Source organism: Grus americana, chromosome 1 (assembly GCF_028858705.1).
Source record: "Grus americana isolate bGruAme1 chromosome 1, bGruAme1.mat, whole genome shotgun sequence".
Taxonomy (NCBI): domain Eukaryota; kingdom Metazoa; phylum Chordata; class Aves; order Gruiformes; family Gruidae; genus Grus; species Grus americana.
Genome location: NC_072852.1, coordinates 194,465,036 through 194,485,946, shown reverse-complemented (window position 1 = coordinate 194,485,946; position 20,911 = coordinate 194,465,036). Strand labels below are relative to the sequence as shown.

The 20,911-nt window shown below is 40.9% G+C and overlaps 1 protein-coding gene across 8 annotated transcripts in view; it reads right to left on the bottom strand.

Moving 5' to 3' along the window:
• The window catches only part of STARD13 (StAR related lipid transfer domain containing 13), a 304,337-nt gene that overhangs the window by 54,905 nt on the left and 228,521 nt on the right, over positions 1–20,911 (bottom strand). Inside the window, exon 1 of one of the 8 annotated variants that reach the window (XM_054825616.1) lies at positions 14,003–14,059. The exons of the other annotated variants lie outside the window; for them this stretch is intronic. Within the exon in view, the coding sequence (XP_054681591.1) occupies positions 14,003–14,012 (10 nt within the window). The 5' untranslated portion in view covers positions 14,013–14,059. Of the gene's footprint in view, positions 1–14,002; positions 14,060–20,911 lie in introns of those variants that run through there. 8 annotated transcript variants of the gene reach the window in all.

The following is a 20,911-nucleotide window of genomic DNA, read 5'->3' as shown; positions in this document are numbered from 1 at the left end:
GTTCTTCCGTCCTTAGGAAGGAAAATTGTGAGACTCGATATGCTGAAGTGGGTACTATGCTCAAAAATATGCTCCAAGTACACGAGGACCACATAGCTACCTTGCACAAAGTGGTGTTCTTTCCTTTGCAACTTCAACAATCCAGTGGCCTGGATATCAGACAGGAGAAGTTTTTTTGGTGCTATTAAGTATTTGGTCCAGCCCTCGGCTATATCTACACTCGTTCATTTCACAGGAGCATCTGGCCATAGACAGACGCAAGACACTTGCCCTTCCCACAAATATTTCCCACTTGGAGTTATGAGTTGTCCTAAGCCATGACCTGATTCCTGATCATTTAGAGAGCATTCACCAGGAGATCAATGAATATAACTCCATGCTATAGTTTGAGGTCAGTTTAGTCCAACAGAGAGGCTAGTGAAGTAAAAATAAACAAATAAAGATCATGGGTTTTTATAAAAACTGAGAAGAGCGTTGAAGTGCATACTTGAAATATTTCCTCTGAACTCTGCAGCGCTGCTGGCACACCGCTGTTTCAGCACTTGGTGCTTGTTCAACGTGCGCTACGTGGATGCACCAAAGTCCACGTACGTACATTTGCCAAGCAGAATGACAGAAGTAATGTGACTATTTCTGAAAAGTGAAGTGTTTATGGCTTGCTCAGAATATGTTTCATAATCTTCAGCACTCACAGTGTGTCACTCATGGGCTTGCAACATATTCCCTCTGAACAGAAGCTGCTTTGTGCTCACCACTGAAGAAGCATGTGCTGTGCAAGTGCCATACTGTATTTTGGCAGTAGCTGTTAGAAGTAAATTTACAGAGGATTAAGGAGATGGAAGGCAGCGTGCTTCGTACTGTAATTCTGCAGAGCATTAAAATACTCTGTTTAAAGAAGAGATGAGAGATGGCTGCTATTCAAAATCTTGGGGCCTGAGCTTCCATTTGTTGGGCAAAATTTCCGTTTGGTCTTCAGGAAAATAAATCCCTGAACAACAGCAGCTGCCCTCGCCCAGAAGGCTTGTGTGAAGGCGCCTCCCTCCTTTGGACGTCACCTCCAGCACGAGGTGGGAGCCGTCCCCAGAGGCACCGGGCCACCCGGACCCACTCCAGCTGGAAGGAGCTGCGCTGCCTCCAGGATCAGCTCGGGGCCCTTCCCCATCCCCAGATGTGCTCCATGAAGAGCAGGATCCAGGGGCTGCTCTGGCTTTATGTCCTCTCAAGGCCAGGAGAATGAATGTATGTGCTGAGGACATGAGCCATTTTTGGCTGTCCGGTGCTACAGTAATGGGATACACAGATAAAGACACAAAGACTGAAAATTGGTTGTGTACGCTTTGAAGGAAAAGGCAAACTACTTTATTTTCCAAGTCTAGCCTTTTTCTAGACTTGACCTCGGTCTGCACTTTTAAGAATCTGACATTTTTTGATGGTTTATTTCACTTTCAGATTTTGGCAGGGTCTAGCCTCAGATATGCCAGAAGTATGATGAGATAAGTTGTTCTCCAGACAGAAACAGAAGCAGAAAGCAGGCACTTGCCCACAAAAGGCGGTTTCTTCTACGGATCTCACTGTAAAAACGGCTGGCTCAGTTTTCAAAGGGAGAAGCCTAAATCTGACAATGAAATCTCATCAAAATGGAAGTTAAAGATTTTAAATAATCATCTTATGAGCCAACATGTTGCTCTGAACCAGTGGTTAAAACTGAACACATGATAAAGGTATTTTGATTTAGGAGATGGGCTATATTTTGCAGTACTTTTTTTACACTGTAGTGGTACTTAGAACTGCAGGACGCATGGCAGCCTGTGGTTGCTGTATTATGCTCTGAAAACTCACTTACCACTGAGTAATCACACTCATGTACTGAAAATTGCAGGTTTTTTTTATTTTCTGGTAGACCTTCATCTTTAAAGACAAACAATAACCCAAACAAACCAGCCTGGACTCCGCTGGTTTACCTGCACTGGAGAATGTGCAGGGAAGGCAACACTGCCAAAGGGTGAAAATTATAGCTGTGATGCTCCATTGTCTGATGCTGATTTTGGGAACAGGGCTGTGCTTTTCATTAATCTTTCTGCAACTCCAAGCTAGAGCCAATTGCTAAAAGTAGCCTCAAAACTGAGTCTACAAAGCTACTATAAATTTAATGCATTTCAAAGCATTTCCTTAATTCATTGTTTACTAATCTGTCCTTTCCTCATCAGGGGCAGAAAAACATACTGAATGCTTATCACCTGCAAGCTCGAATCTCCCCGGAAAGAACTTTTTCAGGAAAATGTTATTGTGGTGAGGACTTTCAGGGAGTGCTGGAGTTTCAAAGTTTCTCATGACATTTTGCATTTTTCTTCTAAATGAACAGGGAAAAACTCATCTGGCTCTCATTTGAAATCTCAGTAGACTTTAGAAAGGAAATTCCAACCAAAAGTGTATTCCTACACCTAAAATCTATGTGGGAAGGATGCTGTATGCTTGTCTCAAACCAAGAGCAGCCAGGAGAATTGGAGCTAAGGCTGGATCAGCAGCTGACCCACGTGTTCCACACAACGGTAAGGGTCTCTCAGGGGCTGGTTTTATAAACCAGGCTTCAACAGGACACATCAGGAGCTTAGCATTAAGCATATGTTTAAATATCTAGTTGACCTGTCTTCACAGCAGCCATTTTGTCATCCATGTAGCCTATTTATTTATATACATGGGGAATTCTGGATATAAAGGGTGGGAATCATCTCATCTATCTGCAACTGCATTGGAACTATTAATCCCAAATGCTCCTGAAGGTCATGGAGACAAAGAGGGATTTTCATTTTATCTTAAGGTCTAAAAGAGATAAAATGGCTTGTGCCCAGAAAGTGCTCATTCTTCTCTACAGACTACACAGTGAATTTGGGAAGAACAGGCACATAAAGCTACAGATATTTCCAGCGAGATGAAATAAATTTTCGTTTGAGGCATCTCCTGTTAATGTACTGAGTGACTTAAGGTCTGTAATTCCACTTATTTGCACCTGATTTTCTCCATTTGCAGTGATGGTGTAAATGATCCATATTTGTGTTTGCAAAGGGTTTTGAGACTTATGCAGGAGCATTCCTGTATAGGTGCTTGGTGTTTACCACCAACAGCAAGTATTTCCCACGCAAAGCATGTTGTTGGATTAATTACTCGACCTCAGAAAACACTAATCTCAAACACAAGCAAGGAAGTAAGTACTTGAGTTGTTCACCCCATCTGCATCTTATTCATCAGTTCACCTGCTGATTTCCATAGGATATACATATATCTCACCTCCTAGAAGTAAGCTGTGCTTATCAAGATTTCCCCTGCAGTTGATACTACACGTTTTTGGTATTCAGGCTTTCTTTAAGTATCTTAAGCTTATAAACAACTCCAAGTACTTCTAATTTTTAGAATTTGCCAGAAAACTGCTTTTCTTTGCCCAAAGATGCGGGCTGTCTCTGGACAAAGATGTTAGGTCAAAGCACAAGGCCAGCGTAGCTGGTTCTAAGTTAAAGTCAGGTGGAGGGCAGGTCTTCCCAGCCCTCTCGGGGAGGTAAGCATCTCCACTTCCAGCGCCCCAAGAGCGCCGTTCCCAGCTCTCCTTAGACCTGTCAGGTTAACTGGTTGCTCAGTGCACAGTGGAGACTAAAGCCTCACCAGAGGATTCTTGTAATTGATGCAAAGACAATATAACTGATTTGTAGGTATGTAACTCTGCACCTTGCTCCCTGTATTGGTTTCCTACAACTGTTAGTGACTGGCTTCTCCCCTGGGGTTTTCTTCTCTTTCAGTTTAGAAACTTTGGGAATAAACTTCTAATAGCAATTTGTTTGTGCCACGCCTGTTGGGCACGCCACGCCGCACCGTTACACAAACAGGGAACACGATGTAACACCACAGCAGCAGATTTAGCTAAGCTTCAATTGTACTTGATGCCATCCGCATGTGGGAAGAATGTTCCCTTAAATGAAAAATCTTTGACAGAAATACAAGTTCACCCTTCACAAGTATGAACCATAACGTAGGACAATACACCATCTTTGACTTATGACTTCATCGGTAAGAAACTGGCCCAGCAATGGCATTTCTCCTCCAACAGGCAGATGTGCTCTCCATTATATTGTTCCTACTGCACACATCTGAATTTGGGATATCCTTTAGAGCTAGTATGAATCCACTGTTTGCTAGGAAGTGGTAACCTGTCCCTCCCAAATAAATTACCTCTGGCTGAACCACCAGTGTTAGGATGGGGGGAAGCTACTGGCTCTTGATTTAGATTATGAGATTGTAAGCAGCTAAACCAAATAGTTCATATTCCCAGGTGCAATTTATTAATTTGTCTCATTTTTACTGTGTTCATCACAGCAGAAACTCAGTGACAGCCTGAGTAAATGCTTGGACTTGCAATACAGAGTCACCTAAAAATTAACGATGAGTTCTTTTCTCAAAAGACTTAAGGACAAACACATTTCCAACACCGGGGCCTCTGAAGAGGAAATACCTCAGGGAGAATATTGTTATTAGGTGACACTGAGCAAATACTTAAGCAGGAGTGATTGAAGCAGACTGTGTACCCTAAGGATTTAATGAGCAGCTTGGAGGAGTTGATGGCCTGAGGCTATGCCTCAGGCCATTAAACCTCAAATGGTTATTAATCCCCAGGAAATGCTTTCTGTCAAGGTCATTAATGCTATTATACAGTGGAAATCAAGGGTGTATTGAGAAATCAGTGTGTAGTCTGTTTGCAGGAGAAATGCCCTCGGTAAGCACGGGCAGGTCATTTCCAGGAGGATGCTGCAGTGTCCACGAGCCAGCCGGCTTGCCTGAACTTCCATGTCACTCTCTGCACCGTTTCTAAGATCAGTCGCTCTTTTGCAGAGTGTCACTACAGGAACTTTATCACTCATCCCGCAGTTAATTGAGCAGCTCAGCGTAACTCCAAGGGATAACATTAACTGAAGTCCCTCCTGCTGAGTAGAGATATCTTAGCATATGTTTTTAGGTCAGAGTCCTGCCCTGCTATTGCCTCTTTTTAGAACAAAAATAGGAAATCTAATTCAACTGATGTATACACTGGTGACCATGGCATTTGACTGAAGGGTGACGCTGTACAGGTGCTAGGATTGTTACCCTTTTCTGAGAGTTTTCTAGGATAAAGGTTTCCTTCCACCTCACTGACTTCAAGCAGAAATACCTGGAACCAGAACAAATATATCCAGTGGTGACAGCGGGGTGAGCACCAAGAGCCTGACCAGCAGGCAGGGAAGGGTGGTACGTGGTGAGATCCCGGGTTGGGGCTTTCCTCTTGGAGCCCTTCTCTGCACTGGGCACTCGTGAATGAAGCCTCAGCTTCACAGTCACTGTGATCGCCTTCCCATCAAGGATGGAAAATGCTGGTGCACAGATCCCATGACTTTTTATAAATAGGGTCGAGAGTGAGGCAGTTATTCGTTTGGTGCATTTTATGTAGCTAACAGTCAAAATTGGATGTCACACTTACTTTTTTCCCAGATTCTGCTGCTGGTTTATGTTTTGAATTGGGCAAATAAAATCCCGTAATTCTGTTAAACTATCTATGTCCATCATCTTTTCCTACATTAAAAGGGCTATACCCATACTTACCACAAAAGACATTTTGAACTTTGAATTACATCTATTTACAAGGGACCTGGAGATCTTTGGTTTCAAAACTATTATTTTATAATGATCAATGCTCGATTTTTAAGGCAATGCAACAGACTGCAATCACCTAAATCTGTTCCTTCTGTTCTAAACTAAGCAGGGAAAACAGAAAATTGTTACATAGTAGGATCATTTTGATTACATCCCTGAGGATGATTTAGCACCCCAATTATGCAGCTGTCCAAATTAAGAGAAGAAATCTTTCTTCATCAAAGAGCCTGAAGAGATTTAGAAAGCAACAGTATATTATACTAAGTAAAAGAAAGAACAAAAGGACATCATGATCTGTTTAATTCTTCTGACAATGTCCGCATTAAATGATCAATGCTTCGAAATGCATTGCCATTTGCTCTTTGATTAAGTGCCCTAACATTCACCAGCATCAGCCAGTGCATCCTTACTAAATGGAACGTATGCAAATGTTATTTCAATTACATGTCTCTACATGAGTGTCAGGAACACACACCCATCTATGCGGAACCATTGTTCCAATGGTTTAACATTTAACCAATGTTAAATTATTGGAGTATAGAAAAGTACTTTAACAATTATGTTAAGAAAAAAACACCATTGTATGATATAACTACGTAGTTTTTGCATGTATTTGGATCCTTGATTTTCTGAAGCATATAATATATATGTTTAAGCACTGATGATGTAAAAAATGAAGCTACACTCTTAAGATGTAAAAAATGAAGTTGCACTTTTAAAATATAAATATAGCTGAATATTTCTAGAATGAAACTTTCACTTAATTTCTGTTAGACATCGCTCCAAATACCTGAAGAAGAACTGCATACATGTCACAGTACAGAAAATTTTATTTGGCAGTACTGGCTTAGACATGGCTGTGAAGCCATAAATCAGATAAAATAAGTATTTGGACACTAAATTATTTTTGGACTTGGAAAATTCCACTAATGCTATATTTTTACAGCAGTATGTTCCCGTAACCTAGATTGCAATCAAGAGATACATTTAAAGTCATGTTCTGAAGAAAAGATGGATTTAACTTCTGCTTCAAGGGATCCAACCATGCAGTTTAGTGCTGTCTTGAATAAGATTGCTTTCCTGATCAGGATTTTCAACAGATTTGTGTCATCGAAATGACTGCACCTAAGCATGTCTAACATTTATTTCCTTGCTTGCTTTGCTGGATTCTACCATAAGGCATACATTGTACTATTTATGTAAGAAATAGATTTGAAAAAACCCCAAGTGTCCTTGATCTCTTCTGTATTTTCAACAAAATAGACAATTCCTTACTGCCGGGCTCCTTTTCTCTTTCTTTTATTTTCATAAGTATACCTCTTCTTTCTGACTCCCCGACTGTTTTTTTATTGTCTTGGTTTCCACACCTATCCCACTAATGCTCAGGATGCTTCAGTGAGTCTCCGTCAAATTTCATTCTGCTATTTGCTCTGGTCACTGAGTTTAGGAAAATGTTGAACTCCACTGTCTGAAGGCAGTCACATTTCCTTCAGTGGATCTTACACAAACACAGAGTAAGGAATAATGTGATGATACCACCATCTCACTCATGTACTTTGGACTGATAATAACTGTAGCCACATGCTGTAAAATGACCATTTTTTTTTTTTAAAATTGACTTGGCTTTTTCTCCTCCCAAGAATGACCATGCTCATTTTTATCTTAAAAAGACTTCATCGAAGAAGTTAACAGAAAATAAGACCAAAGTGGAGAGTGAAAGTTCATCTAATCCACTCTCTGCCGAAACCTGCAAGACTAATATTTACTCTTCCTTAGAGGAATCCTGGATTCAGGACAAGTCTGAAAAATATATGCTCTGAGATACACCTGACCAAACAGGTTGCTTTGCTCTCAAACCAGCTAGGTGGCAAATTTACTACTCTATGCCGAAGTAGATGTTTTGATGAGACAGTTTGAGCTCTGTTCTCAGACGGAGATGTTAACTCAAGCAGCGCTCAGCCGCTGCGGCTGGAACGCAGTGCTTACTTTTCCAGCCCTTGCATTTGACTACCTCTCGATCGCCACATCTGTAGCTATTCAGCAGAAGCTCAGTAAACTTCTCATCTTTTCCTGCAAAACAGTATCTTATACTCCTGCCGTGCTGGCATCTCAGCACCATTTACATCCCTGCTTACAGAAACGGTGGCCTTTCATACGGTGCTGCTTTCCACGGTTTGTAAGGGGTGCTGGATGATAACCTCAGCTGCACCGCCCAGGTTAGCTAACCCTCACTTCTTCTGATGAATACTAAAGAGCAGGTCTCGCCAAACTGTCGCAGATTTGTTCGGATGAGAGGTCTGCACAACTGTCAGTTTCAGAAGGCAGCAGAGTGGATTCCAGGAAAGCAAAAATGAATGAAAAGCTAAGAATACGCTTTGGGTGAAACATGGAAGAGAAAACTGCCAGTTCTTCAAATAACATTGTTTATTTAACAGTATCTTGTTGGGAGGACCTACAAAACTGCAGTGACTATGAGTAACTGTGACTACTCATGTCATGATAATGTGACAGATTATCACGAAAGTCTACTCGTAAGAGAACAATATTTGTGTCAGGCAAATAGTGCTCTTCTAAATGGCCCATGGTTACCATGTACTAGGCACAAGAAACAAGAAGTGTGTCTGACCAGCCAGGAGTATGTTCTTTCAAATAAAGAAAATCCCCAAATTATAATCGTAGTGATAAATACCTCTCCGAAACAGTATTTCACAGTGCACATTTTTGCCAAACATCAGACACTCTCACTGCTAGTAAATAACCTGAAAAATACATTCCTACTTAGTATGAGTGAAAATATCAGTATTTAGCCCTAAAAGCTTTTGTACACAAAGCCTTATGAATAGTTCACAGATAATAATGACTGTTTTTCTCTGCTTCTCTGAAGAAAAACACTCAGTCAAATATATACTTAATTATATATAGCTGTTCAAATAGATCGACAGGATTTGAAGAACCAAATCTCTCTATGTATAACCAAGCCTCTACATTTAGCTGGTGCCTCTGCAATGCTCAGCATACATAAAGTAGTAAAGAAGCATCAATTAATATTACTTTGCTGTCATTTATTGTTTTTCTTCAGTCTCAGAACCTGAGCACTAACACTCCCTAATGACCTCCCAAAGCATCAATGCAGAGATCGCACGCCTCCTCACTGCCTACTTTTTTCTATTTCCTTTCCTTTAAAATATTTCAAGGCTGAGGTAACAGCACACAGAAAAGATGGTATTTACTCCCTCTTCCAATGCAGACAGGTTTTGAAGCAATGCAGTAGACCTATCCCAAAAAACCAGAGTTTCATAGAATCATAGATCATAGAATCACAGAATGGTTTGGGTTGGAAGGGACCTTAAAGATCATCTAGTTCCAATCCCCCTGCTACAGACAGGGACACCCTCCACTAGACCACGTTGCCCAAAGCCCCATCCAACCTGGCCTTGAACACTTCCAGGGAGGGGGCATCCACAACCTCTCTGGGCAACCTGTTCCAGTGCCTCACCAACCCCATAAAGAAGAATTTCTTCCTAGTATCTTAACTAAATCTAGCCTCCTTCAGCTTAAAAGTTTGCTACATTTCAATTCACACACGTTGAGTGTGAGCATTACTGAAGGCAACTCCCGTACTACCAAACTGAGGCATATCTGCCTCCCAGCTTAATACCTGTTGGCTCAGTTTTATGCTTCAGTTTACAGTCTGCCTTGGTAGCTCACCCGATGTGCAATGAACAGAATCCAACTAGATTTTGCAGGGAATTGCATGAAAAAATCCCCAAATGTCCTCTACTATTGTTTTCCATTTTTTATGATGAGGAAGTTGACATTGTGGTCAGAAAGGAGAGAAATACAGATGCAAACCCAACCATTTAAAAAGGTAGTCTTAGGAAAAGCTGTTATTCAAGCGTCTGTCAGGGGGATCAGGTACAATTGCTCTGCTCCATTAATTTTTAATCACATCTGGCAACCGGCCTCAAAAGTCTCCAAGACTTTATGATACCTTGAAATGAAAAGGGCAAAACATTCTCCTCCATCATTTTGGAAGACATCAGGGCATTAGCATCTCTAGTAAGTGTAAAGACCCTTCCAGAGCAGCCTTTAAGAGCTGTGCTCTAACGGAGCTGCTCAAAGTACAGCAGTCAATCGTAAGACCAGTAACACCAGCTCATTTTTACCATGATGATACCATACCCCTAAGGCAAATATGGCTTTCAGAAGATGAAAAAATGAGAAAGGACAGCCTCACAAATGAATCAATTATCCTTAACTGAAATATAATACATAGCTTTACAGTGAGTTTTTACCTAGAAATTACCTAGGAATTTATTTCATCCATAACTGTACAAAATTTCTAAGACATTTAGATCCCTTCTGCCAGCCCCTCCCAAAAATAATTCTACTGGAAATGCCTGTAATGGCCACCAAGAATTAAAAGCACACAGTAATGGGCATCTACCATGACTGTAAGCTGTGATATGTGTAGCTTGTTATGTACACCAGAGTACTTGCAGGGACTTCCAGTTAGGGACAATTTCCTTTAATAAAAACCACAACTGGGTATATTTAGAAACAATTTTATTTTCTGACCTTACGTTTCTCCTAAAATCCTACATCCTAACCATAGTCTCCAGACTGCCAAATCTTACTTCCAAGAATTATTTCTCTAGTATCATTACTTCCTCCTGTCTCTGCCACTGTTTTCTCAAGTACATGAATTTGACCCTCTACACTACAAAAGCTTCCAGGAGCTCACTACAGTAACCTTGCAATCATCTCTTTCTTTGTCCATTTTGGACATCTGCAATGAGCATGTGCTCCCTTGAGACAACTAAGTCTTTTCCTCTCTTTAATCATTTCCTAAAGATGATATGTTGATTCAAACAGGAAAATGTATACCTGCAATCAAATATAAAAGATGTCCTGAAAGAATTGTCAGTTGGCCCACTATAAAGATGAGGGCTAAGGGGAGGACACATCAGAAATATTCAAATTTGGTCTCATACGGAATATGCCCCTAATCTGAAGATGTTTTGATTCAAGTTAGGTACTGGTTCCTGCCAGTTCTTTTAAAGTCTCCTGTCCTTAGGTTGTGAGAGACTCTCTCTCTAAAGTATGTTGTGACTGCAGGTGAAAACATACTCAGTGCTTTACCTGTTAAATTCCCCACTCAGCCGTATTTCCTTCTGGATGAAAACACTGCTGCTTGGAAACCCCTCACATCCCTACCCACACCCAGAGAAGTTACACTTTCAAAAGCAAAGTTTGACTTCTATCAAATTTCTGAAGGAATAACATTAGCACTGCTCTTTTAATACTGTGCTCCTTTATTCAGGAGGGTTATTTTTCTGCAGTCTAGGAGATGAGCACTGAAGGGCTTTCAGATTAATGCTCAGGGCGTTCAGGTTAGATATTTTTCCAGGAGTGCTCTGCTCCCTGAGGGCATCCCGTGAGATAAGGATACTGCTCTGACAGCCCAAGGTGGTGCTTTGTATTTTCTCCCTGAGGAGACCCGGTATCACCCCAGATGGACCCTGCAGTGATATCCAACAGTGTGAAAACACACTAGAAGTCTCATTTGATAAATAATAAATATGAGTATATTTTTATTACTGTTCTCATGCAGAAACTATATGCCCTGCTGTGCAAATAGAAGAGTACGCTCTCCCTGAGATTAACATTTTGGGTCAAGCTTTTCAAGCAAAGATTTCTCTCCTGAAGTGTATGTGTACACAAGCCCTACTCGGTCCAAGAGTTGTTGCATATAAATTGCCATGAACTTAGAACTGAGAATCATTTTGTACATGGAGTAAGACAGAATTCCCCTCCCCGGTATAGCCTAATTCAGAACAGTCTTTGTAGACTAGACACCTCATACATTGGGGTTAAAAACTTCAGAGCGATGGTGCATTTTAGGAAACTAAAGCAATGTGATGTTAGGTTCCCGCCCTGAATGGTTTCTCCCCACTGAGTACTGGGGGAACTGGGGAGATCCAGCTCTCCAGGCTGAAGCCAGTCTCTGGCCGCTACTCTCCTAACTCCCACTTGCAGAAGTGGTGACAGCACGAGAAGATCCTAAGCCAAATGGACACTCTGAAGGTCTAGCCACATGTATTGTGGTGGATCACCACAGATGGAAACAGAGAAATTATTATGCAGATTCAAACTGATAAAAAAAATACTAGAATAGCTTTAGGAGGGAGCTGCCTGAGGTCTGAAAGCAAAGGATAAATCCTAAATTATAAACACTTTGGTGGGTTCCACATGTGAAATATTTTTGGCACTGTAATATATTCAATTTCTGTGACTTTTACTGAACAATTTGTGTCAATCTGATTTTCAAGAGGAAAACTATTTTTCAAGAGTAGCCAGGAGCATCTCTGGATGCCTTTCTTGAACTGCCAGTAGCTGAATTGCCCTTGGATAGTTCAAGACAAGCTCCACATCAATGGAAAAAACTCCTGCCCATTCATAGTTAATCCTTTTTTTTTTTTTTAACATTCTGAAGAATAAACCATATGTGTGAGCCATGATATTTTTATAACTGCAGATGGGGAGACACAGAAGGAGATGGAAGGCTAAACACAGCATTCATGACCTTCTAAACCTCTTCTTGACTGTACAGACATTTTAATATAGTTTGAGATGTTATATGCAAGTTTATTTCTCTTTTAAATGTTATTTAATAGAAGGTACATAGAGTTAATAATACTTTTAAAGGTGGCAAAGTAGGAGATGACCAAAATAACTGTCACTTTATAGGTGCAATGTGCTGATATAACTTTAGCCATCTATAAGCTGTATAGTTGTTTACTATGCTTAATAAACTCAGGCCAAATTCATCACTGGCTATCCATCTGCTGGGCTGGAATACATTAGGGATGAACTGGCAGGGTGAGTAGCATATTTTCCTTATGATGAGTTGCTCAACAATTTTTCACTATAATACTTTAAAAGATTTTATGGCAAACCTAAAAATGTGTTCCTTTTATTGTCTGTCTCCACAAGCTCATAGAGCTTCACCTACTAATTTCCTCATAATGCTTTTAATTTCTGCTTGCGTTACAGTATGTTTGTACTACTGCTTCCTAGGAAATAATATTCATACCACCTGTCTCTATGGGACACCCCCCCCCACCCTCCACCCCCTATAATTTCAGAATCTATTGGCCAATTTCAGTCAAATCTGACAGCGGGAGTCAGATCTCAAGGATACCACATTATAGAAAAGCTGGTGTAGAGAAAAGCATACAAATTAGTACTCCAGTAAGGGAAAGGCATTTGTGGGGTGACCCACTATCCATGCTGAGAAGCAGCAGACAGTTGGCTAAAGAGTACACAACACACTGCCATAGTGTATGTACCACTTTCCCGACAAATATTTAAGGGATGGGAGAGAGATCTGGGGAGTGGCATGGAAGAGCAGAAGTAAGGACTTGGTTTCAGTGAGATGGGAGAAGGAATCCAAATCCATAGGGAGCTAGGCTGCACTGATGCCAGTGCTCAGAAAGCAGATCATTTAGTTCAATTTTACAATATTCTCTAAGATGGGAATAAAGGTCAACCACTACTCATCACTGGGCAATGGGCTGCTCCAACTTTTGGCAGCTCCAGAATGACTCATACTAGGAACATATCACTGCTGCATTCTTCGCCAGTGTTGCAGGAGTGACTGCATAATGCCCTCACAGCATAATGCCCTCACGTTGTCCTCACAGCCCTGTCCCTCCCACCACTTCCTTCTTTAGAAACTCCAAGAGAAGAAGATGCTGAAGGGCTGTGACACTGAGTAGGAGCTCTGCAGCCTACCTCTGCCCTCAGCTATGTACTTGCCTGGGTCCAAAAAAAGCTCCTAAAAGAGACATTTGCAAGAAAGGACCCCGGAGCACCGTATTTCCCAGTGCTACAGATCTACTAAGCTGTGGCACAACCTAGAAGAGACAACCAAAAATGAGGAAATAATCATGCCCATAGAAAACCAACAAGCAGCCAGCCATTCCCTAAATACACAAGTCCAACTTCACTGGAGACTCATCCTCTGTTCCACAAACCATGTCAAAACCAAAGGCTGTACAAAGCCCACCTTCTACCAATACCAGCCAAAAAATATGTAATGTATCTACCAGAACAAAGCTTTTACTTGGGATTTTTTGTGGTGCGAAGGGAGAAATTTGCACAAGTGTTACTATTGTTTATATTTCATTACAAACCTCAGCCAAAATCAGAACCTTATAACAGTCAGTGCTCCTCAAACATTCAATGACGAACGAGCTGGTGCCTTACAAAATTTATAGCCCTCACAGACAGACAGAAAAGGTTAGGAAACAAAAGCATGGAGACTTACGGATGGTCATCCTATGAAGGGAGGAATTTAGCTCCTCTGAGTTAAATGCGGAAGATTGAGCTCAACCCTCTCAGACCAAGTAGAGCCCTGGACCTCCTCTCTCTGGGGGGGAGTGCTCTAATTCTTCGGTGGTTATGAGAGAGGAAGATAAGTCACATCCATCTTCAAATGAGTAAATGGATCCTGACTGCATGGAGGTGCCAGCATTTATTTCCTATTGCTCCTCTATATTCCCAATGGAAGAAGTATTTACTTGAATGAGGCAGACTGAATCATCCTCGGGTGGGTGGATGGATGGAGAGGGGGAACGGATCTCCCCAGGTCTTCAGTAAGCAACTGCTGCTCTCCTTAGACCGTACAAGGAATTTAAGCAGCTATGACAAATGGACTGGACCATCTGCTTAACCCTGGGTACCTAAAAGCTTGAATTAAATGGACCGGGTTCTCCACAAAACACATGGGTTCTCTAGCAAATGCCAGCGTTTTTTGATTTTCCATACAAATACCATGGTATTGCTAATTATAGTGGGCCTGACTTTCATCTGGAATAAATTAGTGTTGTTGCTGCCAAAGACTGGCCCAGAAAATCCATGTAAAACTGCAGGATCCTTGCAAGAAAATGAGACTCTGTGTTAGTGGAGCCTTGTTGCTAGGAAAGCCTGTTGTTGAATGTTTTAATCCAAAAGATTAAAAACATGATTTCACATTATGGTCTCTGACTTAGCATGGTAAACAGCCTTCAAAACCACAATCTAGTAACAGTGCCTTTGTCCTTGCTTGCCGTCAATGGCAGACTCTTTTCTCTTTCTTTTTTTCAAAGTTATCCACAAAAATAAAACAGGATAAAACCAGAAACCAAGCGCTTTTTCAAAGGTAGAACATAATTTAATCTTTAAGACAGAAAACAGAAGAGCGTGGGTTTTCTCTGACTGAGGACTTCTTGTAATTTCACTGAAGATAAATATTTAGATAACAACCAATGGGATATTTAATTGTCGGGAACTATTATATTTAAAGAAAGTGCTAGAGATTTTCAGGCTTGTTTTCCTATGTGTGTTGACAACCCATTCCCATCATTTACACTCTGTATGACATATAAACACAATCACTGCTATAATTTGTAAATTGTTAATATTAGGACTGCAGGGATGGCTATGCTTTCAGTTCTACATAAAGACGACAGCTTTTACATCAACATCTGGCTGAACTTCCATTACTTTCCCATCCGTTATTCGTACTCCTACTCCTCCTCGGCCTCCCTATTTTTTTTCTTCTTGCTCCCTTGCCTGATTTGATCCGGGAAGCTGCACATCCTGCCTGCTCTTGGCTCCTGTGATACTCATAAACCAAGAAACAAACAAACACACACGGGGGAAGAGACAAAACCAAAACCAGGAGGATATTTGGTAAATCTAACTATGTGGATCTCTCCAGCTGTGCACGTAATCAGGCAATGGCACCATCCAAACCGAGACACAGTATCCTGCCTGCCCTTTCCATCCTCTCCCCTGCTCGGTTTATGTGAAAATGAAAGGTCTTCAGGTCAGCACCACGACTTCTCATAAACGTAACCAGCACTCACAGAAATAGGGCTGGCGATGGGACAATTGGTTCGTTAAACGCTACTGTCCTGAGTCAGGAACTAACCCTTAGACCTGACAAACCCACAATGGGTAGAACAAGAGTAAAAGATTCTTCAGTTTCAGGACCTACTCTCAATACTATTTCAGATTTACTCTTAGTTGAGGGTAAGTTTTCCATATATCAGCTTATCTAAGTGTAAAATAAATTCTATACTAATACTTAGTTCAAAGAGATCCTGCAAAGTATTACTAATTGGACTTCAACATCTCTGGAGGAAAAGCACCATGCAGTATCTAACAACTGGAACTGCATGGACAGAGTCTCCAGTTGGTTACCAGTGAAGGTACAGCTAAGACACTAGGTTAACAGATACAGCAAAAGAACTTTAATAAGAAATGCATGTATCAGTAGATAAAGTATTTAATAACTTTATCAGTATGCATCTGTCAAACTTTGTTGGGTTTTGTGTACCGCCACAGAAACACCTCCAAAAGGATCAAAAGAATGTTATTTCCCATATCAGAAAAATAATTTTACTTAGAGAATAAGAAAATGAAACCACCTCTCACAAAGAAAAATGGACTTGTAAGATGATGTAGCTCTGAAACAAATTACATCTATTCTACTAATCAATAAAATACAGTTGCCAAGGCAACGCTGACATCAGAAAGTGAAATACAGAGGTCCGTCTTACATAAACACATACACATACCAATATGTTATGTGAACTTTTGCAATCTAGCAGTGACTTCAAGGAAAAATATGTTTTTACAAAAGAACACATATTTTCCCAGGCTTGATAGATTCTTGTGCAAGAGCTTTTATGAGATTTTAGACAAGTTGTATTTTGTTTGGTAGTCTTTGTTCTTGTTCTTTTCTTACTGGAAACAAAGAAATGTTGGGAAAAAAATGCTTTCAATGAAAATTAATTCTAGCTATTAAAGTGACTTAAAATAGTGATGACTGGATGGGGGAAGAAACTCTACCAAAGCGTTTGAATATTGATCCTGAACATAGTTAAGATTAAAAAGTTTGAATTTGTAGATCCTATTTGTATTATATGATGCAGATCTCAAGGGACAAATTCTGAGTACCAACACTGTAAATAAGAAAGGATTTTTTGCACAGTCCTTACAATTCTCTTCAGATGTGCCTTTAACCTGAAGGCTCGGTTCTGCCACCTTATTCAACAACTAGTATAATCCCACTGAACTGAGTGGAATGAACCACAGAGCGGGATGCTATTGAGCATGACTATAGGTGATACCAGCCAGCCTTTTCTCATCTCTTATTTTGTATTTAATTTGAACAGCTCATTAAATTATTTCATAGCTCACTACCAGAGCCTCTCAGTACAAATGTAGGTTGCTGGTACAGGCTGCTTCTTTCGCTGTAGCTAAATAAAGCCCAGGTTTCTCAGCCATGTTCACAACTCCTCGCCCCTTTTTGCAAAAACCACGGACAATACCTGCTGGTCACAGGATACCACCTCATGGCTCCCTAAATTACTGCTCGTGTTTCACCCATCTGCGTGCTTAGCCAGCGGGAGCTGGCAGATATGTTCTTAACTTGGATGCCATAGCAACCAGGGCTGAGGAATTAAGGCAGAACTATAGCTGTCTATTGAATTCACTCTGGAAGCTCAGGTGGGCAATATAAATATAATATAAATAAATAATATGAAGCGTGAGGGTGTTCGACTGCTGCCTTAAAGATCTTCCAGTATGCTCATTATCAGTATTAGGCTTTCAAGACTATTTTCTGAAAGATGATTTTCAAACAATTTTTTAAAATGAACTGGTTTAGCTTGTTCAGCACTTAAGTTCACTGAAAAACTCCAATGGAGATATCCCACTGAGATCTGGGTCAGCCTCCTAATTTTCAGTTTAGTTAAAAAGTGAAGTTAACTCATTATGCAGCTGTCTGAAATGTTCTTGTAATGACAAACTCGTGGTGTTTTTACAAAGAACTGAGAATATGGGATGGTATTTTCAGGTATGTATAAGCAATTACAGTCCAAACAAAATAGTGTCTTCATTCCTCATTGGGTTAAGTGATGAAAAACTGACTATTATGTGTGATTACTTCTTCTATTAATTTGGATGTATAAATTAGACATGTTCCTACAGGCCTGTGGAACTTTAATGCACTATGTAAGTGCTAAATTTTAGCATACATCTATATTTTTTTAATTCAGTGGCTCAGAAGCACGAAAGAGGTACACATCATTGCTCCTGTATCTACCACATTTGCTCCTGGTCAGCTGTGTGCATATTCCTCTGTAAACCAAATTAATACAACTGAGCTGCCCGAGTAGGTCATTAGCCACTCGTAGAGGGATTTGACAAATTAACATCCTTTGAACAAACAATTTGCTAAATCCTTCTTCTCTGACAAGCGAGGGCCCATGTCCTGCTCTAGGTGTACCAACTGGGGGACACAGACACAGGAGAGACACAGAGGGATGGAGCAATGCCTGGATGCTGTGCTCCGCTGCGCTGAAAAAGACGATGCAGAGGTGCTTTTTGGAGTTGGACTTAGTGTGCAGGCATGGGCGCCCCAGGGACACAGGCAGCAGAGAGCAGGTGCAAGCTCCAAATATTTCCCCAAAACTAAGCCAGGTGGGACCATGTTGTGACTTTTCAACTGTACATCAGTGCTCATGGTTGGCAAAGGACTGCCATTCGTGGTTTTCATCCCTGTTCAAAGCCTGTGTAACAAGTGCCAAAGCAAATAGTACTCCTATTTTCCCCAAAGTCCCCCAAATGGAAGGGCCATTTAATACAGAACAGGAAAATTCAGCCTTCACTCCTTCCAGCAGTGGTCCATGAGGACACTCCAACCACCAACTCCTTCTGCAGGACCACTGGTTCCCATTCACCTTCTACCCAAATTGTTGGCACGTTGGCAGATTTCAAGAACCAAGACAGCCCTAACCAGTGATTTCACAAGACCTTCCATTTCATTTGCAATTCAGTAACTGAATTCCACCTTTAAAAGACAGCTACCACTGTTTTTACCCGTAGGTGGAAGACCATCTCCCCAGAATTTCCCTGAATCAATCCGTTTCTTTTGTCTATAACATCCACAGATTTAATAGGAGGTTTTATGTGACACAGGATGATTATGTTTTACTGAGTCTCCTTGCCTTCAAAAGCATCAATAAATCAACAAACCAGAGGTAATTAGGGAACAAAACAATGCTAAGGGCTTGATTTAAATAAGCAAACCCCAGAACATTCAGGACTCAACCTCAGCCCATCCTGTCCGTCCCTCTGTGCAAAAATGTTCTTCAAACAGAGAGTGATCTTAGCTCATCTGGATGTGTTGGGTGGATGGAAACTGAGTTTAATGTAGCTCCCCTGGCTTTTATCTGCTTAAATCAGAATCCCATTATTATTTTAACTTTACAATCACTTAATTAAAGCAATGTCCTAGCCAAAAAAAATTGCCTGGGTGGCCTGAATATTATACCTCCATATTTTTTATGAGGTGACCTTTCTGCTGAGTTCAAGAAACCATGCTTGATCACTAGATTCGGGTGGGAGTTTTGCTTGTGAGGATTATGAGTACATTACAAGCAAAGCCTACTAGATTTATGCATAATTTTTCACTGAAGGTACAAAACAAGTAGCCATCAACTTAATGTCACTTAATGCTGAAGGCTTTAAAGGGTCACATAAAGTCATCCTTTTTATGGGACAGCAAAATTTCATGGTTCTAGGTTAGGGTTATAAATGAATAAGTAAATCACTTATGCATTGCATTCAGTTGGCCCCTACTCCAAACTCATTTAGTACATAACAGCTTTGCTGTTGCCGTATGTCCTGTGCAGACATTCAGTGGGAGGTTTTATAATGTTCCACAGCCTACAGAGCTCCCTTCTTTTGTTTTTAATCTCATTTTCTGTTTTTAACAATATCTGATAAGAAAACAAGAGGCAGCTGTAGCTCTACCACCTAGCCTATGCTTTCCATGTACTATATCACAAAGTACAAAAGGACAAAATTTATTAAAAATTGGGCTATGTGCAATGTGTGTAAAATGTGTTTTGAGACATTGTACCTGTAAGATGTAGCGCACTCAGGAAGACACCTTTGTGCCAGGTGATGAAGAGACTTAAGAGCTGACTAATAAAAATGTAGGAACTGTGCGTGCTGTAGATGAAATATCCAGAGCCTGAGCACACCATCCTACAAATCCTTACAGAAGAGGTCCCCAAACATGCTCCAAATTACCAGGGGAATGCAGTCCCATTGGATGAAAAAACAAGTTTGCATCAGCTTAGACCACTTTTTTCCCCTCCTGCCCAAATGCAAGATTAAAGGCAGACGCAGGACTTACACCGGATCTGTTTACCAGCACTCTCTCATCAAGACTCCTCTCAATAAGGAAGCCAGACCCCCCTCAAGGACCCCATGATAAAGGCAGATCTTCTAAAAAAGTCACCAGGGCACTAGATTTGCTCTGTTCCATAGGGCAGCTCAGTGGCATACCCAAGGAAAAGAACCGGTACCTTCACCTGAAACCCATGGCACTACCCACTGACCTCCTCAATTAGATCTACCAAAAAGCACGAAAGGCTCAAAATCAAGAGCAAAACTGGGTATGCCTCTGGGAGGGTCCCAAAAAGAAACTGTTCTGTGGGAGGATAACCAAAACATGTAGTGGCTCAAAGGGAAGCTAAGAAAATTAAGGAAGTAGAAAAGGTTACGATTAATCTAAATTCCTGTAAACTTACAAATCAGAGGTCAACACATGAGTAACAAAGACACGTCTGATAGCCATAAGCACATCCTCAACAAACAGAGACAGAAAATGAGAGCGCATTAAGACCGCACGATGAGCAGTGAAGCCAAAGAACCTGAGTGGGCTGAACGAGACCCCAGGGCAATGGTACAGGATGCTGTTCAGGAGGGAGGTGATGTCGGGTTTATTCTTGAGATACTGTTTAAGCACCCTGCTTAATAGCTCCTACCGATCTGGTAAGAATACTTGATAAATATGTGCAGCTTCCTCGGTGGTTGGGGTAAAGTAGAAGGTCTTTCTTTCTTTCCTTCCCATTCTGTCAGTGAAGAATGCTTTGACTGTACTAAGTGGTTATGTCTGGGAAATGACGCGATGGGAGAGACACAATACTTTTCCCTTTCTCCAGGTTTGTTACGTGACCCTGCATTGGACTTGGCATTGTAACCGTTAGTAGAGGAGCCTGAGAAGAAATTGAAGGGTACAAAATGAAGTAGTATTGTCAATTGAAAAAATCAATTTTCTCCCAATTTTTGCTAAACCTCAACACAGTAGCAGTGTACTGACTAGGAAATGTAT